Source organism: Emiliania huxleyi (assembly GCF_000372725.1).
Source record: "Emiliania huxleyi CCMP1516 unplaced genomic scaffold EMIHUscaffold_51, whole genome shotgun sequence".
In the NCBI taxonomy this organism is placed as follows: domain Eukaryota; phylum Haptophyta; order Isochrysidales; family Noelaerhabdaceae; genus Emiliania; species Emiliania huxleyi.
This window is the reverse complement of record NW_005198167.1, coordinates 491,371-518,992: the sequence shown is the minus strand read 5'-3', so window position 1 is coordinate 518,992 and position 27,622 is coordinate 491,371. Positions and strand designations below refer to the sequence as shown.

Genomic DNA, 27,622 nt, shown 5'->3' with positions numbered 1-27,622 from the left:
TGGCAGCGCCAGCCGCTCTTCTCTAACCCAGCGCCATGGTTCCGGTCCGCCCTTCCTCCCCTGAGCGCCCAGGCCCCTCCCTTTCCTCCGCCGCCGCCGCCGCCGGCCGCCGCCGCCGCCGCCGCCGCCGCCGCCGCCGCCGCCGCCGCCGCCGCCGCCGCCGCCGCCCTCTCCGCTGCCGTTGCCGCCGTTTTCTCCACCAGAAACGCACCCCCGATGGCATCACCCTCCCAAACCGCCCGCGCCTCTCCCCGCCCTCTGTGCCAGCCCAGCCCGCACCCGCCCTCCCCACACCGCCTCCCTCCCCCACACCGCAGACCTCAAGCCGGGCGACGTCGTGCGGCCGCACGAGCACCCACCCCACGTCGACCTCTCCGCTCGCAACCCGCGGTCGGCGCTGCCTCTCGGTGCGTGCTGCGCGCGCGCAGCAGTCCGCATCCGCAGCTTCCCCCGCGCTTGGCTCCCGACCCCCTCCTCCCGCACTTGCTCTAGGTCGCCGTCGCTCCGACTGGGAGGCGGAGCGCAGCGGCGGCGGAAGCGGCGGAGGAGGCGGCGGCGGCGGCTGATCCGCGCGCGTGGCGCAGGCCGGCTGCGATCCGGCACCAACGACGCCGGACCCAGAAAGCCCCTCAGAAATTTGTGTCGTAAATATTGACACGATGCAATAAATCAAGACGCTCACCTAAGCTTGCGGCCACAATCATGCTCACGCGCCAGGATTGGCAGGATGCGAGACATGGTCGAGACATGCACATGTAGCATGTGCATGCACATGTGCATGTGTGGTTTGTGGAGACGACACTCGACACTTCGGACACAAGAGTGACACTCAAAGACTAAAAGCAGCCTCCTCCGCGCCGCTTTCTGGCGCGCATGATCTGAGCAAGAGCTCAGCGTTTCGCGTCCTTGGTGGTACTTTCGCCCTGGTAGCCCGTGACGGCGAGGCGGGTGGCCTTGCGCACAGCTGGCTTGGAGCGCTGTGGAGACTTTTTGGCCACCTTGATCACTGCCGCTCGATCAAGCTGCTGCTTTGGTGCGGCCCCTTTCGTCGTGCTCCGGCCCTGGTAGCCCAGGATACTCAGCTGAGTAGCGGTGCGCACCCGCCACGCCCCGTCCTCCGCCTTTGCGCGCTGAGGGCTCTTTTTGGGCACGGCCACGACCGACGCTCTGTCCAGCGGCGGCGACCGCGGCCTAGGGTTGGGGTTAGGCTTAGCCGAGGCCGAGGACAGGGCGACCAGTAACGCTGCGAGCAGGAGGCGCATGCGCTTCAGACGCACTTGACGCACTTGTGACGCACTTTGTGGTCCCGACGCACCACAATTTCGACTTCGAAACCTCGAGAGCTGCTGCTGATGACACTGCGTCCACCCATACCGCGTTTTTTAGTTTTAGGTCTATTGTCCGCGTTGGTGTCCAGTCCGAGCCTGGCTGTTCTTCACCTTCCTACATACATACATACATGACACTCAAGCAACACGGGGTGAGAAAGGACAAACACCCGGCCCGCTGGGTGCGCTTCTGAGCTCCCCGCGGCCCTGGATGTGAGGTTACCGACTGCACTCCAAGTGCTCCAAGTGCACCCTTCTCTCCTTTCTACCATTAGAGCTCTAAGCTAAACGGACGAGACGCTTGTGGTTTTAGGCTGTATCCATGTTTCCGTCCCCATCTGCTCCCGTGTTTCTCTCTCTCCCTCGCACTCTCGGCCCTCCGTCGGCGGGTCGCCGGGACTCGGGGGGCACTCTCGGGCTCGTAATCGACGCTCGTAAAATTACGTAAGAGCTTCAGCTGAAATTCTTCTTCTTTTCTACCGAACTACATGAGCCTTGCGCCGGACGCGTGTAGCCAGTCGGCGGGCAGCGCGGCGTGCGCGGAGACGCCCCGCTCGCCGAGCGTCTGCACGTCGGTGTCGCACGCGCCGTCCTCCGAGCGGGGCGAGGTGAGGAGCACCGCGTCGGGCGAGAGCGCGAAGCGCGAGCTGCGCGGCCACCGCCGCTGCCCGAGCGCGACGTCGACCTGCATCCGGAGCGGGAAAAGCGCCGGGTCGGCAAGCAGCTCCTCCGCCGCCGCCTTTGTGAGCAGGTAGCCGAAGAGGCCGGTGAGCGAGCCGCCGCCTGACGCCTACGGTGATGTCACGAGGTGGAAGGGTCGGGTTGCCGCAATTGAAGGGGGTGTGCAGCAGCTGCAGCGAGGAGAAGGTCGCCTGTCGAGCAACGGGGAGATGTCGGGAAGATGTGGGGAGGGGTGGGGAGGTGTGGGGAGGTGTGGGGAGATGCGGGGAGGTGTGGGGAGATGCGGGGAGATGCGGGGAGAGGAAACATACACCCGAGGCCAGGGAGGAGGAGTGCGGTCTCGCGCCGCGTACTCGTGGCACGAGGTCGTCTCCCCTTCTAGGGTCACCGAGGTACGTACTCCGATACTAGGGTCACCAGCCTCGCCCCTGCGGCACGAGATCTGGGGAGATACGGGCAGATACGGGGGGGGGGGGGGGGCTTTTCGCTTCTACTGCCCGGACGCCTCCATCAGCCGCGGCTCGACGTCCCTCGGCAGCAGCTCGCCCGACGACTCGTGGTAGCCGAGGTAGCAGAGCTGCCAGCGGCCTCGACTCAGCTCTCGCAACTTGCGCAGCACGGCGCCGAGCTTGCGGTGGAAGGACGGCGCGAGCGCCTCGACGTCGTCCTCGAGGAGAAGCGCCCACTCGCTGCTTGAGCGCGCCAGTCTGCGAGGGCGGCGGTGGAGGAGGAAGCCGAGGAGACGGTGCAGGCGGCATGGGCTGAAGGAGCGTTGCCAGCGAGGGCAGTGGCGGTGGCGATGGTGGCGATGGCGGTGGTGGCGGTGGTGGCGGCGGCGATGGCGGTGGAGGCGAGGGGGGTAAGGGCGGTGAGGGACATACCTCTCCCACGCTGCGCGGTGCGAGAGCGCGCAGCCGACCGCGGCCAGCGTGAGGTGGGGGGAGAAGGAGCCGGTCTCCCGGCAGACCTGTTCACAGCTGCGGCCGTGAAGAGGAAGTGTCTCGGAAGTGTCTCGGTAGTGTCTCCCGGCAGACCGTCGGCAAGCCCTGCCGCTCCGCCCACACGGCCGCCTCGGCCGCCTTCGCCGACAGCCGCCCGCTCGCCACCAGCGCCTGAGGAGCTCCGCCCCTTGGTCTGTGAGCGAGTGGCTGACGAGCGCCGCGCCGCACCGCACAGCGCCGCCCATCTCGGCTCCTCTCGGCTATCTCTCGCCGCCCAGCTCAGCGTGCGGCCGTCCGTCGCCGCCAGCCGCTCGAGCGGCGCGCCGCCGCCCCACGGGAGGCCTCGCACCTGCGGAGCACCCACAGGCGTGAAGAGACGCCGTTCACACCGCCGCCCCCTCCCCACGGGACGCCTCGCACCCGAAGTGCTGAATACACCGACCGGGGCGGGAGGACGGTCTTGTGCAGAGTGTTCAGAGCACTGTGTGTGAGTACGAGGGGGTGCGAATACAGTGCAATACAGCCGACTGCGGTCGACCGCAGCCGAGCACGTGTCCTCTCGAGTGCTGCTTACGACACAAGAACACGGACTCCGCCTCTAGGCCTCGCGCCCGCTCGAGCCGATCGCTCCTCCGATCAAGGTTAATGACGAGGCGTAGGTCGCCGCCGCCCGCGGCCGGCTCCGCCGCCGCGGCGGTGGGCACGCGCGCGGCGCTCACGCCGTTGCCGCCGGTCGCCGCGCCGCCGCTGAGCGGACCACACAGCTGCTTCATCGGCGACGGCCCCGCGAGCGCCGGTGGCGCTGGTGGCGCTGCCGGCCGCCGCCGGACGGCGCCGCCGCCTCGCAGCGCCTCGAGCCGCTGGTGGTAGTCGCGCCGCTGCTCGAGGAGCTGGGCGGCCTCCTCGTCCTCCTCCTGCCGGCTCCGCGCCTCCACCTCGCCCAGCTCCCGCTGCGCCGCCGCAATCATCCCGCGGATCGCCGAGACCTCGCGGGAGACGGTGCGCAGCCGCTGCTCCTCTGCCGCCAGCTGCCGCTGCGCCTCGGCCGCGGCGCTCCGCTCCGCCGCCAGCGCCGCCGCGTACCGGCCGCGCTCCGCCGCCGCGTGCATCTCGCTGCGCTCCTTCTCGTGCTGCAGCTGCTTTTCACGCTTGGCGAGCTCGTGCCGCCACTGGCGGTTGTCGGTCCTCGCCGCCTCAAGCTTGCGCGCGGCCTCCTTCCGCAGCTCATCCTTGCGGCCGGCGGAGGCCCTGTCCGATTGGCTCATTGTGAGAATGGGCGTCGGTGTATATAGCCGGTGCACACCTCGCGGGGGATAGAATTTCATGGAAAGAAGAAAAACCGCTGGACCAGCGAGCGAGTTCTTTACCAGGTTGCAACCCTAGTCTCGCACTGTGCTGTGAACAGAGCACCAACCAACAGCTCAGGAGCCCCCGGTGCTGGGCACAGGCTGGGGTGCTGCCAGCAACCAACCAACCAACTCTCCGGCGAGCGGAGCGAGCCGAAGAGCTGGGGCCAAATTCGCGCTGTGAACGTCGTAGCTCACTGTACACTGAGGAGGGAGGGAGAGAGAGATTTTTGAAAACGGAGGGAGTGCGGAAGTTCCGCGCGGCTGAAGTAGGCTGCGCGGGCCTCTAGGCTCTATCTACGCCGTGCCGTGAGCAGCGTGGTCGCCTGTCATCCGCGCCGCCTGGGCAGCGCAAGGCGACTGGTTAGACATGGCATACGGTTGGCTAGCTGTGCGTCAGGGGAGCTACGCCAGGCCGCGACCAAAAAAAAGAAGTTTTTGTAAAGCGTGATACTCGTACGTTCAAAGGCAACAAGGTCACAGCGTTGCGCTCCTTCGGGCGGGGCTTTGTCATGGGCTGCGGTACGAGCAAGCCGGGCCTGACCTACGAGGAGTCTGAGGAGAAGTTGAAGCTGTGGCGCGAGCTCGGCGGCGGCGACCTGGAGCCGGTCCTCGCGAGCGGCGCCGTCGCCCTCCTCGACGCGCAGTGGATCATCAGCCACGCCGAGGGGGGGGGCGAACGCAATCACCGCCAGGCGCTGCCCAAAGAGGCCTTCCTCTCCCTTGCCGACCTCGTCGAGGTCACCGACGAGCAGACACGTCGCCGCGGCTCCCTTCCCGTCGCCGCGCTCTCCTACCCGTGGCTGACCAAGGACCACCCCGACCCGCGCGGAGCCAACCTCGCGCGCGCCGCAAGGGCGCTCAAGGCCCTGCTCACCAACTATATAACGGCTTGATCACGCGGCTCGGCGTCTTTTGGGACTTCGGCTCGCTGCACCAGCACCCCGACCCCGCCAACGGCGTCCTGCGCACCGAGGAGCAGAACGCGCTCTTCAAGCAGGGGCTGGGCTGCCTCGGCACGCTCTACTCCCACCCGCACACGACCGTGCTGCGGCTGACCTCCTTTCCGGACATGGCCAAGTACTTTGACCGCGGCTGGTGCGCCACGGAGAACGCCTGGGCGAGCCTGACCAAGGCCCGCTACCTCTCGCTCGACCTCGGCAAGATGCGCGACGGCAAGGAGTACGACCCCTGGAGCCTCATCGAGGACTGCACCCAGGACGGCGGCCGGCGCCCTCCGCTGCTGCCGTCTGTGTTCGCGGCGGAGCTGGAGACGAAGAGCTTCACCAACGGCAAGGACGACAAGCCGCTGGTGAAGCGGCTGTACGAGGCCGCCTTCGAGGAGCAGTTTGGCAAGGCGACCGGGCTGCTCTACAGCCTCGGCTGGGGAGACGCGGAGGCGGCGCAGCTGGCGGAGGTCCTCGCGAGCGGGGCAGTGCCGCGGCTCGAGTGGCTCAATCTCCGCGTCAATGAGATTGGCGACGAGGGCTGCAAGGCGCTGGCCGCCGCCCTCGGCAAGGAGGGGGCAGCGCCGCGGCTCAAGACGCTCTATCTCAACGGCAACAAGATTGGCGACGAGGGCTGCAAGGCGCTGGCCGCCGCCCTCGGCAAGGACGGGGCAGCGCCGCGGCTCGAGAAGCTCGATCTCCGCGTCAACAAGATTGGCGACGAGGGCTGCAACGCGCTGGCCGCCGCCCTCGGCAAGGAGGGGGCAGCGCCGCAGCTCAAGGAGCTCTATCTCAGCGGCAACCCGATTGGCGACGAGGGCTGCAAGGCGCTGGCTGTCGCCCTCAAGGAGGGGGCCGCCCCGAGCTTGAAGGCGCGAGACGCCCACCCATTGATTGCAACACACATGCCCCTCCCCCGCCCAATGCTCATCGCACCTCCCCTCGCGTGCAGACGCTCTACGTGGATGGTCAGCCCGCCGAGCTGGCAGCACTGTTCGAGGAGCGCGGCGCGGCAGAGTGCAAGGAGCTGGTGGCTGTGTGCGAGGAGCGCGGCATCGAGCTGCCCCTGCAGACCGAGCTGCGCTACGGCAGCCTTGGCTGGGGCGACGCGGAGGCGGCGCAGCTGGCGGAGGTCCTCGCGAGCGGGGCAGCGCCGCGGCTCGAGATGCTCAAGCTCTCTGACAACCAGATTGGCGACGAGGGCTGCAAGGCGCTGGCCGCCGCCCTCGGCAAGGACGGGGCAGCGCCGCGGCTCGAGAAGCTCGATCTCCGCGTCAACAAGATTGGCGACGAGGGCTGCAAGGCGCTGGCCGCCGCCCTCGGCAAGGAGGGGGCAGCGCCGCGGCTCGAGAAGCTCGATCTCGGCGGCAACAAGATTGGCGACGAGGGCTGCAAGGCGCTGGCTGTCGCCCTCAAGGAGGGGGCCGCCCCGAGCTTGAAGGCGCGAGACGCGCCCTCGCCACACGCCCCTCCCCCGCCCAATGCTCATCGCACCTCCCCTCGCGTGCAGATGCTCTGCGTGAACAACAAGAAGCAGCCTGAGCTGAAGGCGGTGTGCAAGAAGCGCGGCATCGAGCTCAGCTGAGCCTCCCCAGCCCCAGCCCGAGCTTGAAGGCGCGAGACGCCCCTCGCCACTGCACTCGCCCCTCCCCCGCCCAATGTTGATCGCGCCTCCCCTCACGTGCAGGTGCTCGTCGGAGCTGTGGGAGATGGAGCGCGGCATCAGGCTCCTGGGCTGAGCCTCTCAAAAGCGCCCCGCTGGGCGCGAGGGGCAGGCGGCCGGCAAGGAGGTGGCTATATACGGACCCACGGTTCCCCAGCTGCAGCTCTCTTGACTTCTAGTTCTACGTGACTTCCTTACCTCCCCGCCTTCTACTCTATGGTAATTCTTTCTGCCGACGCAGCTTGAGGTCCGCAGTTTGTAGGAGCTCTCTCACCATGAAAAGTGTACACTGCTACCCGGCGGCATGGACACTGTACGGAAATATACGTACGTGGCGGCTGGCTACGTCAGTACTTGCCGGCGCGGGTCGCTCGCTCGCCAGCCGAGCGGAGGGCCGCGCATGCCAGAGCGCCACCTCCTCACGCGACGGCGGCGAGGTGGAGCCTCCCTCGCCACCGGCGTGGCCGAGAGCCGCGCCGAGCGTGCTCTCACTGCTGCGCCTCCCACAGGGCGAGGTAGGTGCCGCCCAGCTCGAGCAGCTCCTCGTGCGTCCCCTGCTCGATGACCGCGCCCTTGCGCAGCACCGCGATCTTGTCCGCGTTCTTGATTGTCGAGAGGCGGTGTGCGATGGTGACCGTCGTCCGCTTGTGCTGCGACACGATACTGTCCAGCGCCGCCTGCACCACCCGCTCGCTCTCGTTATCCAGCGCCGACGTCGCCTCGTCAAGCAGCAGCACCGCAGGCTTGCGAACAATGGCGCGAGCAATCGCCACCCGCCCGAAAGCATGCCTCCTCCGCGGAGACCCACCTGCGTGGCGTAGCCGTCGGGGAGGCTGTCCATCACAAAGCCGTGCGCGTTCGCCGCCCGCGCCGCCTCCTCGATCTCGTCTTGCGAGGCGCCCTCCTTGCCATAGCCAATGTTCTCGGCGACGGTGCCCTCGAAGAGCACCGGCTCCTGCCCCACCAGCCCCAGCTGGGAGCGGAGCCAGCGCAGGTTGAGCGTGCGGATGTCGACGCCGTCGAGGGTGATCGCGCCGCCCTGCGGGTCGTAGAAGCGCTCGAGCAGCGCGACGAGAGTCGACTTGCCGCTGCCGGGCGGGCCGCACAGCGCCACCGTCTGCCCCGCGCCGATCGAGAGGGAGTAGCCGTGGCAGATGGTGAAGTCGGGGCGGGTGGGGTACGCAAAGACGACGTCGACAACCTCGATCGCGCCGGTGACGCTGGGGAGAGTGCCGCCCTTGTCGCTGGTAGGGTCGAGCAAGGAGGGGCGATCGACGCGCTTGAAGTAGGCGGCGGCGGCCGCGCTGGCCTTGCTGGCGTCCGTCGCCTGCGACGCCGACCCGCCGACCCGCCGACGCTCGCCGCCATCAGGAACATCACCTAGTGACGGGTTGACTGGCGGATGAGCTGGTGCGACGAGCGCTTCTGCTGAGACCGCCATCAGGGCGCGACGCCATCAGAGGAATGAAGACGGCGTCGCTTCCAGACAGGTCCAGCGACCCCGCGCACTCGTGCGGGTCAGAGGACGCCTCGGGCGCGCCGGGCAGCGCCGCGTCGCTCGTGCGGACGCGCCACATGCCGAACTCGAAGATAGCGCCTGGCCGCAGCTAGAGGTGTGAAGAGACGCTGTTCACACCTCGCATGCCCCGCACTCGAAGATGGCGCCAAAGATCATGATGATGAGCCCCTTCGCGAAGCCCGTCACGAAGGCGATCGCCCAGTTGCGACACATGGCCTGCCGCGACGCCGCGGAGATGTGAGGCCACGTCTCCTGCCGCTAGTCGCGTGGGCGCGGAAGCGAGTGCCAACCATTAAAGTCTGGTTGCCCTCTACCTTTACTACCGCCTCGCCTATGACGATCGGCTGGCGACCCGCTAGGGTCGACAGTTGAGCTAGGGAGTGTTGCGATGGCCGCCCAAATGCGAACGCAGGAGATAAGATGCTTTGCGGCGACGTACCGTGGGAAGGTTCAAGTCGGCGCTCGGTTTCATTACAAGGCTCCTTGTCACGTGGAAGTTCTACGTGCGTCCCACGGGGTCAAGGCGCAGCCGAGCTGTTGGAGAGAGACAGGGGTCTCTCTCGTTGCGCGTTTGGTCATGGCCCTCGGCGAGGCCGAGGGCGGAGTGGCTGCGGGGACTGAAGCAGAGGACATCACCGAGGTGCTCAAGTCGGAGCGGGCCGGGCGACACTTGCCGTTTGAGGAGGAGCAGATCATTGCCTCGGCCGAGCTGATGGCGGAGTACATGACTGCGGACACCGTGCGGTCGAGCCTCGGTGAAGCGGACCTCTTCGAGGCGTACGCGGACACGTTTCCCCACCGCCCGCCCTGTGATAGTTTCTTGCCCACCCACTGTTTGGTGTTCGGGTTGTCTCTGTTGTGGGGTTGGGTGCGCTCGCCCGAGGTCCTAACCAGGCCTCAGGCCAGCGCCCAGGGGTCTCAGACCTTTGGCTTTCCCCCCTATGCTACGTGGCTGGGTTCACAGCGATTGTAGGAAAATGACGGGAACACTTGACGGTCGCGGCCTTCCGACTCGCGCCTTCGCCTCACTGGCACTATTGTAGCCCTGGCCGGTGCGCGTGTGGAGTTGAAGTTCCGGAGTGAAAATTCGAACGCGTTCTCTCACGGTGACCAAAAATGTCCGCCTCAGAGGCACCTCCGGAGGCAGGCCGCCGCACGCCGGCGACACAGCTCCAGCTGTCGAACTGACCCGCAGCTCCTCTCAGAGCGGGAACTGTGACGAAAGTTGACTGAGGCGGTTGTCAGGAACCATCATACGGATCACATGGTGGCTCTCTCATGACGGGAGACCGCCCGACCACTCCTGGGTGGCACTGCCACCGGTGTCGCTCGACGTCCTGTCGACAGCGTGCCGACAGCGACACAGACCATGTGGGACGCGTCGAGTATCGACCTCTACTGCTTACCCAGTCTTCGAGTGTATCCTGCCTGTGGTCCCACACCCACTGGTGTCCGTCTCAGAGACCGCAGGAGGTCATGAGGGTCGATGGGAGTGCCAACCCCACAATGCCTAAAGACCCAGCCCAGTATTGTTGGTCGTGACGACCATTTCGATTGGTTATCGTACAAGTTGAGACAGCCTCCCCACTTCTGAGTCTCTTCCAACACCGGAGTCAGTCATCGATGGCACTTGCAAATCAGGAAGCCCGTACGCGCGGGCGCTTGCTGCCATCGAGACTATCTGGAACTGGTTCGATCTGCAGAAGGAGTGGCGCGCCCTTGACGACTACACAGCAGCCAACTGGCAGCCCGGCGACACCAAGATACGTTACCGCGAGTCCATCCGCTACGTCTCAACTTCGCAGCCTTACGCGGGGCGGTGGCTCGACACCAAACTTGACGGCAGCAACGCCACAACCATTCCAGACGACATATTCATCGGCGAACTTCAGCGCCGAAACGGTCTTCACCTCTCGCAGTGCCGCTCGACTGTCACGCGGGCACTCGAGCTTGGGGACACAGTCGGTGGTGCAAAGGACTACCATGGCGACTGGTTCCTCAACAACGCCGCCCGGCGGCGCCCACACGACGGCGTACTTCGCGCCTGGTACGATTGTGTCGCCGCCGTCTCCATCTCCCGGCCCGTTATGGGAGATGCCGAAAAACCTGAGCTCACCAAACAGTTCAACGAGGGCTACAAAACCGACCTGGCTGAGCCGGGCGAGGCTCCCGGGGGCAAAGACGAGATCAGTGAGGTCAAACTTTGGACCCCCCTGCGGGGTGGCTTGCCTGTTGGGGTCGGCCGCGCCGACACCGGAGGCAACCCCGGCTCCGTTGGAGACAAGTTCGCCTTCGGCAACACCGAAGAGCGCGCCCGCCTTGCAAACATGGGCTGCAAGCAACGCGGGTTCCGTGGTCAACGGGCGTTCGACCACACCACCGGCCAAGGCTACGTCAAGTCACAGCGTGGCCACTACCATGATGGGATCTTCGGCAAACGAAACAAGTTCAACCTGCTTCTCCACGAGACATTCGGCGGCGGCTTCTCGCCGCCTGCAGTTGCAAAGATCAACTGCCTTGCGCGCAAGGCTCAGCGCTCGGGCGTTGACCGCACCGCGTACCCTCCCCACTCCCGCCTCTCATTTGTGTCACACCACGCGGAACGCATCTCCATCGCTTCGGTGAAGGGGGTGAACCGTGCCATCCTCGATCGCCGTGCTAAGCTCGCTTCCGAGCTCTCACGCCGCGCGTAGGGCCCCTAGGGGCCTAGAGAACACAACCCCCTCTCTCTTTTCTCCCAGTAAGCTAAAAGTACGACAGTACAAGTTCGCCAAAGCCTCGACACACTCTCGGGTTTTACCGGTTTCACAAGCTGTGGACAAACCTTCTCCCATCTGATGGGGCCTCCCCGGAGCCCCCCCCGGGGTTCCCCCGGCTCCCCCGGGAGGCTCCCGGAGCTCCACTATGGCTCCTGGACGGCCCCAGATTAATTCCAGGCTGCTCCAGCGTCCAGGACGGCCCACCATAGCTTCAAGACGGCCCAGGAGGCCCCAAAGACGCCCCAAGACGGCTTCAAGAGGACCTCGAGAGGGCCCCAAGAGGCAAACATCCTCCCAACCCCTTGGGCAATCATACAGTTTTGGCATACTCGTTATTTGACTCAACCGCGTCCAAGACTGCCCGAGGCCCCCCAGATCGCCCCCAAACGGCCCAAGAGGGCCGCAAGACGGCCCAAGAGGGCCCCAAGACGGCTCAAGGGGCGCCCAGGACGGCCCAAGAGCGCCCCAAGAGGGCCCCTAAGAGAAGGAACTCGAAATGACAGTTCCAGCCGTAAGCCCAAAGACCAGTGCACACGGCCGCGCACAGGGCCGACGGCGAGGCCGTCCGGGATACGGCAGCCGGCGCTCACGACCGCGGCGCCGAGTTGTGGTCGCTCGCCGCGTGGCGAGGCCGGGCCGCCGTCGCGGCGGAGAGGGCGGCCGCGGGTGGTGAGGCCGCACGAGCAGTGGTCGTGGAGCAGCAGCGTGTGGTTCAGGCAGTCAGTCGCATTCCGACGGAGAGCCCTCGCCTCTTCCGGCTTTGCCGCTTTACTTCCTGCGCTGCACGCTGCACGCTTGCCTGGTGCTGCGCCCGCTCTTCGGTGCCGCTTCATCTCGCAAGGCCACTTCAAAGTACGATGGCAAATTGTATTTTGTTTATGCACTCCGCGACGGTGCCGTCACGTCGCCGCCCGAGGAAAAAAGCCGACGGAGAGCGAATGCGAGAGCCGCAGCGCAGCCGGCGGCGACCTGCGCACCTGCCTGCAGCTCGAGCTCGGCGAGAGGTTCCGAGAACAAAGAAAGCATGCGGTCACATCTAAGGGATGTGGTTCCACCCGTAGACTCCCTAGGGTGGGCGACGGCTAGCGCATCACACTCCTCTCCTTAAAAAATCCCTGTGTGGTGGCGGCGTGCCGTCCTCCCATCCCTCCCTTGGGTTGTCTGTTTTCTTTCTTTCTTTCTTTGGTTCCACCCGTTTTCTCATTATTCAGGCTCGCTGTATTTTCGTTGCCGTGCCGACGCCGAGTAGCAGACCCGAGGCGGCTGCTTTTTTTTATCTGTCAAACGCCTCGGCGTCTCAGCTGCGCGGCGTGCCTGTGCTCGTGTGTATCGCGCGTCTTGTGGCGTGCTGTTCTCTGCTAGTGCTCCCATGGAGGCGGACGCTGAGGTGCTTGCATGCGACCTCTGCATCGTGGGAGCCGGATGGGAAGGCGTCAACGTGCTGAACGCCGCGTCGAAGTACTTGCCCGAGTCGGCTCGCGTCGTTGTCATCGCGCGAGAGCGCACATGGGGTGGGCAGTGGGTAGACCAGTACGACTTTGTGAGGCTGCACGGGCCGCACCTGGCGTACGGGATCGGTGAGCGGCCATGGCTCTCGCTCGCTCCGCAGCAAAAGGCTTTTCCGTACCAGGCGAGCAAACGGGAGATTCTCCAGTATTTTGAGGAGACAATGGAAGCGTGCGTCACAGAGCGCAGCCTCGACGTCGTCAAGCTGTTTGAGCACCACTTTGATGGGCACAGCACAAATGACGGGAAAGTCGAAATCAGCGTGCACCGGATGGCGCAGCCGAGCGCGAAACTCCGCGTGGTGGCGTCTCGGCTGATCAAGGCGTTGGGCGCCGACACGCCGATTAAGTCGCCCTTTCCCGTGCCGGGTGGCCTGTCTGTCCACTCCCTCTGCCCTGGCGATGTTGGCAGCCCGAGCTGTATCGCTAAGATGCGCTTTGGAGAGTTCAGAGCTGCGCCAATCTTTGTGGTGGGCAGCGGAAAGACTGCGATGGATGTCATCCTGCGCCTCTCTCGCGAGCTGCCCGGCGCGAGTCATCGCATCCACTGCATCGCAGGTCGGGGCACGTACTTTGCGAGCCGGGAGGTTCTCTTCCCAGCCCAGGCTCCGTCCGATCCGGACGCGGCCGACGGCATCGACCTGATGATTGAGATGTTCGACATCTTCGACGGCACCAATGGCCTGGAGGTGCTAAACCACGTGGCTTCCAAAGGGCTCCTGCGCTCTCCGATTCCGGACGCGGCCTCCTTTGTCAACGGCACCGCATCTGCGCAGGAGGTGGCAGAGATGGCAGCCGCGCTCAGCCCCTCGGACCAAAAAGTGACAAAGGCGCACCTGCTGTGCATCCAGCAGGACGCGGGCCAGCCGTCCCTGTTGATGCGGCATCTCGACGGCTCCACCGCGCGGAAGCAGTTGCCGCCGGGGACATTTGTGATCAACTGCACCGACAACTTTCGATGGCAGCCCGCCGAGCCTGTGATCAGCGACGGCGGTCTGGTGATGAGCCCGCAGCTCATTGCCGGCACAGCGGGCCCGTCGGGCAACATCGCCACACACCTCTACTTCCAGGGTAAGCTGGAGGATCTGTGGCGGGGCGTCCCCAGGCGTAACTACGACGCGAGAGACAAGGCGAACACAGGCTGCCAGTACCTGATGACTGCCGTCCTCAACAACGCGCTGATGGCGAGCAAGCTTCCGGAAGAGGTACGTATCTCGTCGACACCCCCTTCGATATTCTCGCCCGGGTCGCCCTCCCTTCTACGGCTGAAGGAGGCCATGCCGCGCCTCATGGAGAAGCTGCACCGCGTCGTCAAGGGCCGGTATACCGACACGCAGGAGCTCGTGGTGCCGCCCCACCTTGGCGGCTGGAGCGCTGACACGCCGTGATGAGCACGTTGATGTGATGCGCGTTTACGGCGCGCCACGTACGCTGGCGTGACGTGTTTACGCACTATGGCTCGCCACGAGACATCCTATATACGTATTGTGGGGCACGGTCCGCGTGAAGGGGGTGCCGAATAAACAGGATGGCCCTGCGCGGGGCCGTGAGGAACGCGGAGGGGACGGGGCGGAGAGGGGGGGCGCGTCGCGGGGCGGAAATAAAGTGGTCGGGGCAGAGGGGCCACTGGGCAGGCGAGCCCCAGCCAACCCCGTCAGCCTCCCCTCGCCCGCCACCGACCCTAAAGCCGCATCCGTCGCTAACCCTCGCCGTGCCCCCCGAGTTCGTGTTCGAGCGATATGGTCCGAGTACGTGCCGAGCGAGCAGGCGAGGGAGATCGGAGACGATCTCGGGGAGCGCGATGCGTACTTGCCCTCGATGTCGACCCTCCCCCACCACCACTCTCCCCGGACGACGCCGCTCTCGCACCTGCTATGGTCTCTCTCTCGATACACAACACGCTCGCCGACTTGGCAACAAGGGTTGACTCCATCGCGCTAAGCAACGAACCTGCCCCCGCCCCTCGGGGCGGGGGCCCCCGCCCCCCCGGGGGGCCCTTTGGGGCCCCTCCAGGGGGCGACCCCTCCGGGGAGGCCGGCTTTCCCCGTGCCGGTTCTCCCCAACCAACCCCGCCGGCAGCGCGAGCTGCCGGCCATATTGAGCGGTTCAACCGCGTCGCGCACTCGTCCCAACCGGGGGCCGCAGACTTGTTCTGCGCGCCAACGGCTGGTGACGCTGCGTTGCCCTTGAGCTAGTCCTTCCCGGGGTCGCCTAGCCTCTGCGCTGTCTGGCGAACGCCTGTATGCCATGCACGCGGACCACGCTTGCGTGGATACGTGGCTGGCAGACTGACCCGTGTGCGGGGTAACCCGCGCACGGGGACGCTTCACGGGTTCGAGTCGTCAAACATTAAGCAGCGGAGGTATGCCGAGGGGGACCGGGAGGCGGTAAGCCGTCGTTGCCCGGCGCTGCTTGCAGCACCATGGCGATGACGCTAAGAGGTTCCTCTTTTCCGCGCCCCCCCCGCAAGGCGCGCGATACAAACCACGTACCCCACGCCAACAAGCATGATCCAGAGAACGGGGCATTGTACTACATATAGTGCGGGACCTGTGGCAGCAACCAACGACCTGGATGGGGACGGGGTGCTGCGCAACCGACGCCAACCAGCAGCGTTCACAGCACAGTGCGAGACTAGGGTTGCAACCTGGCTCTTTTATACGTGAGTGATTATTCTTGATACGAAACCACGACGACACACACCAGTCGACTCGCATCGGTTGCCTCCATGAACGGCGGAGCTATTCTCGCGTCCACACCACACCAGGCTCCAACGTGGACACGCCCATAGCTGGGGACACTACTAGGTCACGCATGGCATCAGAAGTTTTATCTCTGGGCCCCGAAAGGCATCTCTAGCAGCGTCGTTACGCATGCGCCCTCCCCTCCTGGGCGCATACGCCTCACGTCTCGACAGAGCATAAGCCCTTGGTGTGCGGCGAGACGAGTTTTTCGCCATCGCCGCGAGCAGCAAGCCGCCCGCCGCAACAGCCGGAGGCATCGCCGCAGCACCAGCCGCGCCGCGGTCCCGCACCCGTCGACGAAGCTCCCCCCGCGGAAGACCGCGCGTAGCGACGCCTTGACGATCGAGATGAGCGCGCTCGAGGCTCGCCCACCTACTGCCCCTGAGAGTTACACACACACCACACACACGCTCTTCTATACCTGAAAAAAGAATTTAAACAAGACAACTCTCTCTCACAGCACACAGGCTCGACACAGGTGCGAACTGGCGCGTGCTAGTACTATCACCGGCACACTGAAAAAAGAAAATAAACAACCCGCTGGCCGGCCTCCTCCGACGCCCGCGCACCTCGACGATCGCGGGAGGACAGATCGCGTCGCGGAGCCAATGCCAGACCTCGACGATCTGTCGGCGTTCCGCGATCTGGCGGTGCAGGTGGCGCGCGCGGCGGGACGGATGATCCGCGAGGCGCACGCGCAGCGCGCGGGAGGCGGCGACGGCGGCGAGCTCAGCGTGGCTGTCGAGAGCAAGGGGAGCGAGCAGGGAGCGCCGGCAGCAGAGGCATCGGTCGACCTCGTGACGGCCACCGACAAGGCCTGCGAGGAGCTCATCATCGGCACGATCCGCGAGCGCTTCCCCAAACACTGCTTCATCGGTGAGGAGTCGACCTTCGCCGGCGGAGGCGCCGCCGATGCGCCGCTCGAGCTTGGCGAGCAGCCGACGTGGATTATTGATCCCCTCGACGGGACGACCAACTTTGTGCATGGCTACTGGCCCGTCACAGTGTCGATAGGGCTCGCCGTCCGAGGCGAACTCGTGCTCGGTGTCATCTTCAACCCGCTGCTCGATGAGATGTGCGTGGCGACAAAGGGTGGCGGCGCAACGCTCAACGGCCGCCCCATACGAGTCGGCGGCGCGGCGGGTGTCGGCGAGGCGCTCGTCGTCAACAACCTGGGAGCGTCGCGCAACCCGGCGATGAACACGCTCGCCACGGCCCGGATCGGCGCGCTTCTGCAAGCCAGCCTGCGCGGGCTGCGCAACTCTGGGTCCGCGGCGCAAAACATGATCGACGTCGCCGCGGGCCGGCTGGACGCCTACTTTGAGGACGGGTTTGGAGGCCCGTGGGACGTGGCGGCGGGCTATGTCATCGTGCACGAGGCGGGCGGCGTCTTCCGAGACCACCTCGGCGGCCCTTTCACGCTGCGTGCAGGCAAGGGGCAGGTGCTGTGTGGCAACGCGGCGGTGGTGGAGGACATTGCGCGCGTGTTGCGGAGCGTCGAGCCGGGAGGGGGGCAGGCTCGGGGCTAGGACACGCGGGTGTAGGCACATCCACGCTGCGCAGCGGCTTCCCCGCGACCACAGCCCACCTCTCGCTCGCAGCGGGGCCGCACAGCCGTAGCCGCGCAGCCCCAACTCTCGCCGCAGTGACAGGGTATCTTGTGCAAACACGCCATGTGCTAAAATGCTATCAATGCGAGCTGCGTCAAGCTCGAAGCTGTGTATGCAGACGCGCTTGCACCATCAACAGGCATCAGGCACCACCGCGCACCGGTGCTGTCACGACTCACGTGTCGCTGCCAGCCGTCGAGCCGATAAATTCAGGCTCGTTTTTGTTTTCGCCACCAACAAACTTAAGAAACGAACAGACTCTCGAAGCGAAACGATCGATCGCATGGCGACGCCAAGCCGAATCATGTAACCGCAATCTCACAAGCAAAAGCGTCGCAAAATTGCGAAGAAGCGAATCTCTCTCTGATGTGTGATCTCTGATGCGCAATTCGGATCCACCCGTGATACGTGGCTCGGACCCACAGATTCTAGATTCCTTTAGATTCCCTGGATTCCCGCAACAACGATCTCTTAGCGGCGGCAAACAGAGGCGCAACTCTGCCAGCAGCGAGGAGGCTCCTGCTGCTCAGCTACCGAGGCCTGGTGGCGTCGGCTGCTGCGTGGAGAAGACAGCAGCACTGCCCGACCTCAAACAAAAAAAACATGCACAACAAGCGGGATCATTTGTGACTCTGTCCTCGATTCCATGTAGAGAGAGGCGAGGCAGAGGTGTGGGCGCGGCCCGAATGCGCAAGGCGCGAGTGCTGTTTTCCCTCTCTCCTTACCGCACTGCTCCCGAGCGCGACGAAGTGCTGTGCATGGCCTGAGTCTGTTGAGACGACACCGAGCGCCGCCGATCGGAATCTGGCTGCAATCAAATCAAAGGTAGTAAAGAAGCACTTTGCCAAGGCAACCGAGGAAACCGAGATGCAACTGGACTGCAGCAACCTCGGCTGGGGCGACGCGGAGGCGGCGCAGCTGGCGGAAATCCTCGCGAGCGGGGCAGCGCCGCGGCTCGAGATGCTCAAGCTCTCTGACAACGAGATTAGCGACGAGGGCTGCAAGGCGCTGGCCGCCGCCCTCGGCAAAAAGGGGGCAGCGCCGCGGCTCAAGTGGCTCTGGCTCGACGGCAACGAGATTGGCGACGAGGGCTGCAAGGCGCTGGCCGCCGAAATCAAGGAGTGGGCAGCGCCGCGGCTCGAGTCGCTCACTCTCTACCGCAACCAGATCGGCGACGAGGGCTGCAAGGCGCTGGCTGAGCTGGAGGTCGTGTGCGAGGAGCGCGGCATCAGCCTTGAACTGCGCCCCCCGGATTGGGAGAAGGATATCGCTGATATTATTGCTGCAGCTTTAGGGGGGGAGGTGGTGATTTTTGAATGAACGCCTCGCGCAAAACCACCGCTACCATGCCACAGAAGACCCTTGTGGGCTATCCAGAACACCTAAGATCATGCCCTACTCTAAAGTGGGCCCGAGATACGCCAGCTAAAGCCCGGATTTTTTCCAGCAGCGGGCCACACATGGCGGCTACCCAAGCGGGTCGCACGGAGACACGGGAAGGCTGCCGCAAGCCGCCTCCGGGTGCAGGGGCCCGGCGCGATGGGCGGGGGCAACGGCCCGGTAGCTGGCCGCTCCTCTCCCCCCCGCCCGTCGAGCGCTGCCGGCGCGAGCTCCGGCGGCGGCGCGGGAAGGGAGAGGGCGGAGGGCGGCGGCGGCGGTGCGGCGGACGTCACTGGCGTGGCGAATGGCGGCAGAGGCCCGTGCGCGAGCGGCGGCGGCGGCGGCGGCGGCGGCGGCGGCGGTGGCGGAGGGGGAGCGGGCGGCGGCGGCGGCGTCGCTTCCCTTCCCTGGGGCGGCGAGGGCGGCGGCTGCGAGGGTGGCACCTCGCGGAAAAGCATCCACGCGCTCGCGGCGGCACTCGGCAGCAGCACGGCCGCCGTAGCGAGGTGGGCGCACATCCCGGGATCGTCGTCTGGCTTGCCGCCGAATCGTGCCTACTTCCGCCCCGACTGCATCTCCGACGACCAGGTACCAGCTGCGCGTCGGGCGCGGACCAGGTCCTGACCAACTCTGGGTACGCCACCGGCACCGCCTTCCAGGCGCACTTCGCGCCGATCGTGCTCGAGCTGACGGCGACCGACGGTGCGACGGGCGTGTCGGTGCCGGTGGCCGGGAAGCAGGTGGTGTACGTGGTGGCGGGCGGGCGTATGGCGTGCCAGCTGTCGAACATGGGGAAGGCGATCCTTGACCAGACGGGAGCGACGGGCGGGTGACGGTCGACGGGAACGTGCGCTACCGCCCGGCGGCGGTGCGTTCGTCGGTGTACTGCTACTACGAGAGCGGGCGGGCGACGTTCCGCGCGTCGGTGGGCGACCTCGGGGTGCAGGCGTCGACGACGCTGACGTCGGTGGCGCCGGCGGGCGCGGGGTCGGTCGAAGGCGGTGCGGAGGTGGTCGCGGTGTCGCCGGTGGGTCCGATCGAAGGCACGCTGGTGTTCAGCTCGACATACGGGCGGTTCCGATGGCGGCTGCCGGCGCTGTCGGTGGGCGTGCGGAGCGCGGCGACAGGGGCGTCGGTGGGCGGTGCGGTGGTGGAGTGGGTGGTGGATGACGCGGCGGGTCTGAGCGTGCAGGTGGGTACGGGGAAGAGCGTGTCGGACGCGGGGGGCGTGGCGTCGCTGTCGGACTGCGGTGGCGGTCACCCGTGCTGGGTGTCGACAACGTCGACGGCGCCGATCGCGGGTGCGGTGGTGCGGCTGACGGCGCGATACGGCGGGGGGAGCGCGAGCTTCAACGTGACCATCCGCTCGCACGGTGCATGATGCGTAAAGGGCCAGGCGGTGTCACTGACGTCATCTGCCCTGTCCTCCATGCCCTGGCCGTCCCGTCGACCGCCACTATGCCACGTCCATTAGCTCGTGCGCGCGTGCGCCTCCATGCTCTGTTTGCTCCTCTGGCCGTCCCGTCGACCGCCACTATGCCACGTCCATTAGCTCGTGCGCGCGTGCGCCTCCATGCTCTGTTTGCTCTGGCCGTCCCGTCGACCGCCACTATGCCACGTCCATTAGCTCGTGCGCGCATGCGCCTCCATGCTCTGTTTTGCTCTGACAGACCGTCCACAGACCCCCCCCCCCCCTAGCAGCAGAGCTCTGCTGCTGGGGGGGTCAGACCCCCCCCCTAGCAGCAGGGATGACTTTAGATGTGCAGGGGGGGTACCGAGCAGTGTGCGGCCGCTCTCGCCGCCGCCCGGAATACATGGTAAAAAGCGCACCCTGCGCGCAGCGCGGCGGCGCGCGCCAAACCACACCGAGACTGACACAGGAGCCACTCCGCAAACCCTCCTGGATGTAAATCGCACTGGGCGGACGGTGGGAGGACGGAGGGCGGACAAGAGAACCGCACGCCATCGTCGTCTCTGGGCCCGCAGACGGCATCCAAGAACGTTCCCAAGCACACGGCCACGTAGGGGTGCACGGTACGGGGAGGGAGGGGGAGCAGCGGGGCGAGAGGAGCTGCCCAGAGAGGAGAGCGAGGCGGCCGCGAGGCCTGCGAGGACCGTTGCGAGGGCCAGCCCTCGGCTCGGCGTGTCCGGAGGGGTGGGGGCCTAGGTGCTCCGGCTGCCCTGGCCTTCTGTCTGCCCGCCCAATGGGTGGCAGGTGCCTCTGCTGCTGTGGCATGCCTCACGGCTGCGACTGGCCGGCGCCTCGGCGCGTCAAGCTCGGCTCGGCGTAGCGATAGCGGCCAGCGCAACTCGCCTGGACTCAACGCTCAGCCAGGAGCTCCCGCACGCGCTGGCGCGAGTCATGGCGCATGCAGCGCGCAGAAATGCTCGCCTTGCCTCGCGCAAATGCGACCGCTTCGCAGCCGACAGTCCACCGACGCATGGCAGGCGAGCTTGAGGGAAGAGGTCGAGCCGCACTAATGGAGTGTCTCCGAGCTTGCTGGAGCTCTGATGGACGGCCCTGACTATCCCTGACACACAGAGAGTCACTCTGACGGCACACAACACCCTATAACTGCGTCATGACCAGCCTGCCATGCGTCGCCGGTGCCGCATTCGTCGCTGTGCTTCTTTAGTCGTCAACGTGCGTCATGCGTGGTGATCGAGCTTGAGGGAGGAGCTCCGCTAACGATTCGGCCGGCAACCCAACGCCGCCGCCCATACCCGCCACTTACAAAGCGCTTGCTTTACGGCCGGTACCACCCACTCCACTTTCCACTGATCATGCCGGTGATAGCCCCCCCTCGCTGAGTGAGTGAGGAGCAGGAGAGAGAGAGAGAGAGAGAGATGCGAGCTTTTTGTGGTGTTGGTGTACGGAGCGGCCGCACACTGCTGGGTACCCCCCCTGCACATCTAAAGCCATGGCGGACCCCCCCCCCCCCCCCGGCAATGTTGACCATTTCATGTGCCACATCACTGCATGAAATGCCGCGCATGTGATTGTGAACTGTGCGATACTGTATTTTCGACCCCGACCGAGACACGTGTGCGTGGCTGGGTTCACAGCGATACTCGTAGTAGGAAATTTGGGGGAACACTTGACGGTCGCGGCCTTTCGACTCGCGCCTTCGCCTCACTGGCACTATTGTAGCCCTGGCCGGTGCGCGTGCGAAGTTGAAGTTCCGGAGTGAAAATTCGAACGCGTTCTCTCACGGTGACCAAAAAATGTCCGCCTCAGAGGCACCTCCGGAGGCAGGCCGCCGCACGCCGGCGACACAGCTCCAGCTGTCGAACTGACCCGCAGCTCCTCTCAGAGCGGGAACTGTGACGAAAGTTGACTGAGGCGGTTGTCAGGAATCATCATACGGATCACATGGTGGCTCTCTCATGACGGGAGACCGCCCGACCACTCCTGGGTGGCACTGCCACCGGTGTCGCTCGACGTCCTGTCGACAGCGTGCCGACAGCGACACAGACCATGTGGGACGCGTCGAGTATCGACCTCTACTGCTTACCCAGCCTTCGGTTGTATCCTGGCTGTGGTCCCACACCCACTGGTGTCCATCTCAGAGACCGCAGGAGGTCATGAGGGTCGATGGGAGTGCCAACCCCACAATGCCCCTACTCTACTACACAGTACGCGCGCATCGTCCCTTCCGATGACTACACTTGCCAGCGCAGAATTGTGATCGAGACACATCGCCTCCGCCCTCACCGCACACCGGGCTCATCGGCTCGACGTGGGCGGGGACATTGACGAGCTTGTGTTCCGACCCAACCCTGAGCTTCTCTAGAGCGCAGCCGCTCCGGACGAGGAGTGATTACACGGGGGGAGAGGGCGCTTGTGTCTCTAGTATTTCGAGAGACTAATTTATTCACAGCTGCGGCGAGCGTGTGCGGTGTGACCCACGAGAACGCCAACCTGACCGACCCCCCCCCCCATCGGTCTGCGCTCCGACCGACCGGCCCCCCCCTCCGGTCTGCGGTCTTCCGCGGCCGTCGACCGGACCCCCCCTGCGGTCGGTCGGTCTGCGCTGGGCGCTCAAACCACGAAGTCGGCCTGTTCACTACAAGATGACGCTAGTATTATACTGCGCGGCTTTCCGCTTCTTCTCCGCCTCCCCGAACGTGCCCGTCGTTTGACAATGTTGGCCGCTCTTGCCGTCGCCGCCATGACGGCGCCCGCACCCTCCGACTTGCGCGAGGCAGCGCCGACGAGCATCGCTCCGAAGGCGCGCGAGCCCACCTTCGCCCCTCTCGCGCCATGTGGCGCCGGCTTCGTCCCGACGTGCGAGCAAGCGAAAGGCTTTGGTCTCTGCGACTCGGCCAACGCAGCGTGCGACGAGGCGTGCGTCGAAGAAGTGAAGATGGCCTGTCCCGTGACGTGCAGCCTCCTGGCGGAGGCGACGTCCGGGCACCTGGCCCCGGACGCCGCCCCTTCCGACTACGGCGACCACTTGCCGCCGGCCGCCACGGCGGCCATCTGCAGCACCTGCGCAGATCACCCCGACCTGCCCTGCTGCCACAACCATCCGCACGAGGGCAATGGCCGCCGCCGCCTGGCGCAATCGTGCGCCGACACAATCAATGACGCGCCCGCCGGCGGGGTGTGCGGGGGAAGCAGCCAGCTCCCTTCGTGGCACCCTGGCGCGCACTTCCAGCTCGAGACCACTCTGGCAGAGGCGCGTCGGCAGGGGTGTCACACGGTGACGGGCGATTTGATTGCCGGCGGAGCCAGCGGAGACATCAACCTGCCCAGCCTGTTTAACGTGCTCGGACGCATCAGGGTGCGCGCCCCTTCCCTCTCCCGCCCCTCCGCACTGCCTTCCCTCGCGCACCGCCCTACACCGCACCGCTGCCCAGCCCCGCGCCCTCGCCACCGCGACAGGTGGGGCGCAACGACAACCTCACCTCTCTGACGATGCCCAACCTGATGTACGTGGGCAGAGGCATCGACGTACGCGCCTCTCCCCCTCCCGCCCCCTCCGCACTGCCTCCCCCTCCCCGCACCGCCGTACACCGCACCGCTGCCCAGCCCCGCTCTCTCGCCACCGCGACAGGTGAGGTGGAACGACAACCTCACCTCGCTGACGATAAACAAACTAGAGGCCGTGAGCGGCGGAGACATCTGCGACACCTGCGGAGACATCTCGGTGCGCGCCTCTCCCCCCCTCCCGCCCCTCCGCACTGGCCCTCCCCTCCCCGCACCGTCCTGCGCCGCACCGCTGCCCAGCCCTGCGCCCTCGCCGCCGCGACAGGTGTACAAGAACGACAAGCTCGCCTCGCTGGCGATGAACAACCTGCAGGGCGTGGTCGGACGCATCGACGTGCGCGCCTCTCCCCCTCCCGCCTCTCCGCACACTAGCCCCTCCTGCACACCCCCACACCGCACCGCTGCCCAGCCCCGCGCCCTCGCCGCCGCGAAAGGTGGGCAGCAACGACATCCTCGCCTCTCTGACGATGAACAACCTGAAGGAAGTGGCCAGAGGCATCTACGTGCGCGCCTCTCCCCCTCTCCCGCCCCTCCGCACTGGCCCTCCCCTCCTCGCACCGCACCCCACCGCACCCCTGTCCAGCCCCGCTCCCTCACCACCGCGACAGGTGCGGAACAACGACAACCTCGCCTCTCTGACGATGAACAACCTGGTGCGTGTGGGCGGATATTACATCTACGTGCGCGCCTCTCCCCCTCTCCCGCCCCTGCGCACTGGCCCTCCCCTCCTCGCACCGCACCGCTGCCCAGCCCTGCGCCCTCGCCACCGCGACAGGTGACGAACAACCCCAACCTCGTCTCTCTGACGATGCCCAAGCTGGAGGACATGGGCGGACAAATCGAGGTGCGCGCGTCTCCCCTCTCCCGCCCCTCCGCATTGCCCCCCCCCCCCCCCCTCGCACACCCCCACACCGCACTGCGGGAAATGGCGTCCCATTGCCGCGGTGAAGCGGGCTTGCCGGGCCCTCTCCCCCGCCTCAGGTCAGCCCCAAGCCCGCCTCCTGCGACCTGGGGCCAGTCTACGCCGGGCGGGACCGTTACCGCTTCTGCTGATCGAGACGGGCGGTGCCGGTGGGAGCAACCCTCTGCTAGTCACGCCCGCCGCCGGGCCAAAGCCGCCCCTGCTAGCCTGCCGCTGCCCCAACGCAACTAGCCACCACCCCTGCTCGGCCATGCCCCCCACACGCAACTAGCGAGGCGGGCTAGCGTTCGAGAGAGAGCGAGACGGCCGCGCGAGAACGGCAGTGGGCGTCCGAGACGAGCCGGAACCGAGGCGAGAATGCAAGACGAAACCCCTACGGGGTGTGGACCCTGAGTTGACCAGGGGTTGTGCGCTGGGCCCTCCTGTTCGGCTCCAGCCAGTAGACAAGTCTTGTCATCAACAGAGTAGATGGATCTGACCTCGGGGCCGATGTGACCAAGCGCTGGTAGCGTGGTTACCTCCCACCCATGGTCTCACAGTGTGCCGGCAGTCGCCGAGCAGTGTCGCTCACACAAGCCGCAGCACAAGTGACTGAGGGCCAGTGAGGGCGAGCCCATCGCTGTCACAGCTGTGGCAGCCGCACAGTAGGCTGTGTCACCTGTGCAGAGTGTGTGAGCAGCAGAGGAGCTGCTCTCCAGGCTTCTGTCGCAAAGAGCTGCATGCCACCGAAAGCGCTGTCGAGGTTCGCCGAGCGCGGCGAAATCGAGGGACACCGCCACCGACGAGCGCGTTGGACTTTTCACTCCGGACAAAGACGGGCACACAGCGGACGGTGCGGGGCGTGTGCCCGTCATAGCGGCGAGGCGCGGGACAGTCTGTGGCGAAGTGGGTCGCGTCCCTCGATTTCCTCAACTCACGGTCCGCTCCCTCTAGCAGCATCAGGTGAGAGCAGCCGACCCCCTCAGAGGCGGCGGGCGGGCGCCCACAGACCCAGAGATCAAAAAGAATAACCAATAAGAAAAAGCGGCCCTTCGGGTCGGAGCGTAGCGCGGAGACCGGAGTGTGGGCCCCGAGTTTGAAAAAGGGCGACAGACGCTTGCGTCCTAGCCTCCAACAACGCCTCCCCGGCGCAGAGGGGCCCCCGGAGGGGGATGCACAACCGCTCCACGCCACGCCGCTTGCGGCGGTCCTATCTATTCCCAGCTCCGCCCGTGAGACCCGGCCACTCAGAAGTCGTCCACCAAATCGTCTTCGCCGAGCGCGACGACTCCCGCGCCGTCCGTGTCGAGGCGTGAGCCCTTTTGTCCCGCGAGGAGCGACGCCGCGTCGCCGGCCGCCACCAGGTTGCTCTTGTCTAGCCGCACGACCTCCCCCTCCTCGTAGGCGGGCGTGCCCCGGTGCGGGCACGTGGCGCACCGAAAGGCGTCCCCCTTGCCGCAGTTACCACACGCCGACTTCGGAGCGCCGCTCTGGACCGGCGCGCCTGCACAAAGACCGAGGGGGGGGGGGGGGGAGGTCACCTCCGTTTGGCCCATCTTCTGCTTGTGAGGAGTTTCTCTCTACGCAATCAGTGCTTCTTGAGTCGGCGCGCCGTCGATGCTCTCCAGCTCCTCGCGCAAGCCGCACGAGCAGTTCTTGCACGCGCGACGCTTGACCGCCTACACCGCGCTCGAAGTGTCGCGCCATGAGTGGGGGGAGGGAGAGGGAGAGGGAGAGGGAGAGGGAGAGGGAGAGGGAGAGGGAGAGGGAGAGGGAGAGGGAGAGGGAGAGAGAGAGGGAGAAAACAGAGGGCCAGTGAGAGAGAGAGACAGACAGAGACAACAGAGGGCCAGCGCCGAGCCGCACCGCTCCGGGTCGCAAGCCGGCTGCGCCACGACAGGCAGGCAGAGTTGATCAGTGCACAGCGCGTGGCGCTCTCGGAGAGGAGGAGAGAATACAGCGGAATACGGCCGTGTGTGTGTGAGCACCGCGTCCGGGTCGCAAGCCGGCTGCGCCACGACCTTGGCCGCGAGGTCCTCCTCGTCGAGCAGTGCGTCCTCGTCCACACACGCGACGCGAATGACTGAGTGAGTGAGTGAGTGAGAGAGTGAGTGAGTGAGAGAGTGAGTGAGTGAGTGAGTGAATTGCCTCGTGCACACGCCATGAACAATTCATTCATTCATTCATTCATTCATGAATGAATGGCACTAAGGAAGGAGTGGTAAACTATCAGGTGAGGTGCGCCTCGTCAACGTACGCACCCGCGTCGCCCGCCGCCGCCGACGCCGCCGCCGCCGACCACGCCTTGAGCGCAGAGTCGTCCGGGCCGCTCGCCGCCGGCGGGCCGGCGGCGGGCGGCGCCGGCGCGGCGGGCGGCGGGGTGGCCGAAGGCGGGGCCGCGGGCGGGGCGGTCTTCGGGAGGGCGCCACGCGAGCGCAGCGAGAAGGAGACGCCGGGCGAGTAGGCGGGGCGCTGCGCCACCACGACGCCGAGCGCGAGGTGAGGCGCGAGCGCCGCCGCGAGGGCTGTGAGCGCGTCGTGAGCCTCGGCCGCGCCGGCCGCAGCCTGGGAGGCGAGCGCAGGGTACGCGGCCTCCGCCGCCGCGCGCAGCTCGGGCGCGGCGAGTGGCCGCACACTCGTCCCGCTCGGCGAGAGGCCGGCGTAGACGACGGCGCGCCGCAGCGACTCTGCCGTCCGGATGTCACCGACCCGCGCCGCGCGGAGCGATTGCAGCGCCGGCGCGACAGCGGCGGGCGGTCGCCCCTCCGCGCTCGGCCACGCCCAGACGACCTCGCGCACCTCGACGCTCCCACCCGCCTTTGCGCGCTTTGCCGCCTCGCCAAGCTTTGCCACGTCGGTGAGCGCACCGCTCGCTGACATTACGGTGACCACGTCGTACAGGCCCTCGGGTAGGCGGGCGACCGGGTTGTCGGGGTGCGCGCCATCCACTGAGGCGCCGCCCTGAGGGCGCGGCAGCCCGTAGCAGGCGACGAGGGATTTTGACATCGTGAAAAAGGAGAATTCTTGGCACCAAAGGAAACAAACAGAACCCGTTTTGCTGTTCACAGCTAGGGACGGCCTCTGCGGCAAAGTCAAGCCACCCCACCACCACCACCTACCTACCTACCACCTACCTACCGCAGCAAACCTTCGGCTCCCGCTCAGAGGCTCGCCGCGCCCGTGCGCCGCGCCGAGGCGGCGCCGAGGCCGGCGCCTTGCACCCGGCCCGCGGCCGGCACCGCCTCGCCCCACAACTGACCGCCCTGCGGCCCCTGCGCAGGCGTACCACAGGCGTCGCTCAAAGA

The 27,622-nt window shown here is 66.2% G+C and overlaps 9 protein-coding genes across 9 annotated transcripts in view; 5 read left to right on the top strand and 4 right to left on the bottom strand.

Annotated features, from left to right (window-relative positions):
- EMIHUDRAFT_103590 (hypothetical protein) overlaps positions 1 to 566 on the top strand; it is a gene marked incomplete at both ends in the record, with an annotated part of 2,790 nt that extends 2,224 nt beyond the window's left edge. The window contains 2 exons of the mRNA XM_005766497.1: positions 318 to 407; positions 493 to 566. Coding sequence (XP_005766554.1) covers positions 318 to 407; positions 493 to 566 — 164 coding nt within the window. The remainder of the gene's footprint in view (positions 1 to 317; positions 408 to 492) is intronic.
- Positions 567 to 646: 80 nt separating this feature from the next.
- EMIHUDRAFT_356762 (hypothetical protein) lies at positions 647 to 1,267 on the bottom strand. The gene is given in 2 exon segments (XM_005766496.1): positions 647 to 751; positions 770 to 1,267. 1 exon segment carries the CDS (start codon positions 1,260 to 1,262, stop codon positions 891 to 893), a length of 372 nt encoding a protein of 123 aa, XP_005766553.1. The 5' UTR covers positions 1,263 to 1,267; the 3' UTR covers positions 647 to 751; positions 770 to 890.
- Positions 1,268 to 1,812: 545 nt separating this feature from the next.
- EMIHUDRAFT_103589 (hypothetical protein) lies at positions 1,813 to 4,215 on the bottom strand (the record flags this gene model as incomplete). Its single annotated transcript, XM_005766495.1, has 6 exons — positions 1,813 to 2,118; positions 2,427 to 2,451; positions 2,504 to 2,716; positions 2,891 to 2,976; positions 3,044 to 3,121; positions 3,670 to 4,215. 6 exons carry the CDS (start codon positions 4,213 to 4,215, stop codon positions 1,813 to 1,815), a joined length of 1,254 nt encoding a protein of 417 aa, XP_005766552.1.
- A 3,179-nt stretch (positions 4,216 to 7,394) lies between these two features.
- Positions 7,395 to 8,897, bottom strand: EMIHUDRAFT_212133 (putative ABC transporter; the record flags this gene model as incomplete). Its single annotated transcript, XM_005766494.1, has 5 exons — positions 7,395 to 7,649; positions 7,715 to 8,233; positions 8,379 to 8,513; positions 8,543 to 8,641; positions 8,865 to 8,897. The coding sequence occupies 5 exons, from the start codon at positions 8,895 to 8,897 to the stop codon at positions 7,395 to 7,397; spliced, it is 1,041 nt and encodes a 346-aa protein (XP_005766551.1).
- Positions 8,898 to 9,911: 1,014 nt separating this feature from the next.
- On the top strand, positions 9,912 to 12,270 carry EMIHUDRAFT_212131 (hypothetical protein; the record flags this gene model as incomplete). Its single annotated transcript, XM_005766493.1, has 4 exons — positions 9,912 to 9,994; positions 11,732 to 11,853; positions 12,101 to 12,188; positions 12,255 to 12,270. The coding sequence occupies 4 exons, from the start codon at positions 9,912 to 9,914 to the stop codon at positions 12,268 to 12,270; spliced, it is 309 nt and encodes a 102-aa protein (XP_005766550.1).
- Positions 12,271 to 12,553: 283 nt separating this feature from the next.
- EMIHUDRAFT_212130 (hypothetical protein) lies at positions 12,554 to 14,077 on the top strand (the record flags this gene model as incomplete). Its single annotated transcript, XM_005766492.1, has 1 exon — positions 12,554 to 14,077. The coding sequence occupies one exon, from the start codon at positions 12,554 to 12,556 to the stop codon at positions 14,075 to 14,077; it is 1,524 nt and encodes a 507-aa protein (XP_005766549.1).
- Positions 14,078 to 16,110: 2,033 nt separating this feature from the next.
- On the top strand, positions 16,111 to 16,962 carry EMIHUDRAFT_66633 (hypothetical protein; the record flags this gene model as incomplete). Its single annotated transcript, XM_005766491.1, has 1 exon — positions 16,111 to 16,962. The coding sequence occupies one exon, from the start codon at positions 16,111 to 16,113 to the stop codon at positions 16,960 to 16,962; it is 852 nt and encodes a 283-aa protein (XP_005766548.1).
- A 767-nt stretch (positions 16,963 to 17,729) lies between these two features.
- Positions 17,730 to 19,256, top strand: EMIHUDRAFT_212128 (hypothetical protein; the record flags this gene model as incomplete). Its single annotated transcript, XM_005766490.1, has 5 exons — positions 17,730 to 17,744; positions 17,812 to 18,345; positions 18,571 to 18,603; positions 18,844 to 19,011; positions 19,083 to 19,256. The coding sequence occupies 5 exons, from the start codon at positions 17,730 to 17,732 to the stop codon at positions 19,254 to 19,256; spliced, it is 924 nt and encodes a 307-aa protein (XP_005766547.1).
- A 2,494-nt stretch (positions 19,257 to 21,750) lies between these two features.
- Positions 21,751 to 27,622, bottom strand: part of EMIHUDRAFT_356758 (kelch domain-containing protein) — a gene marked incomplete at its 5' end in the record, with an annotated part of 17,698 nt that continues 11,826 nt past the window's right edge. The window contains 2 exon segments of the mRNA XM_005766489.1: positions 21,751 to 21,879; positions 21,891 to 22,042.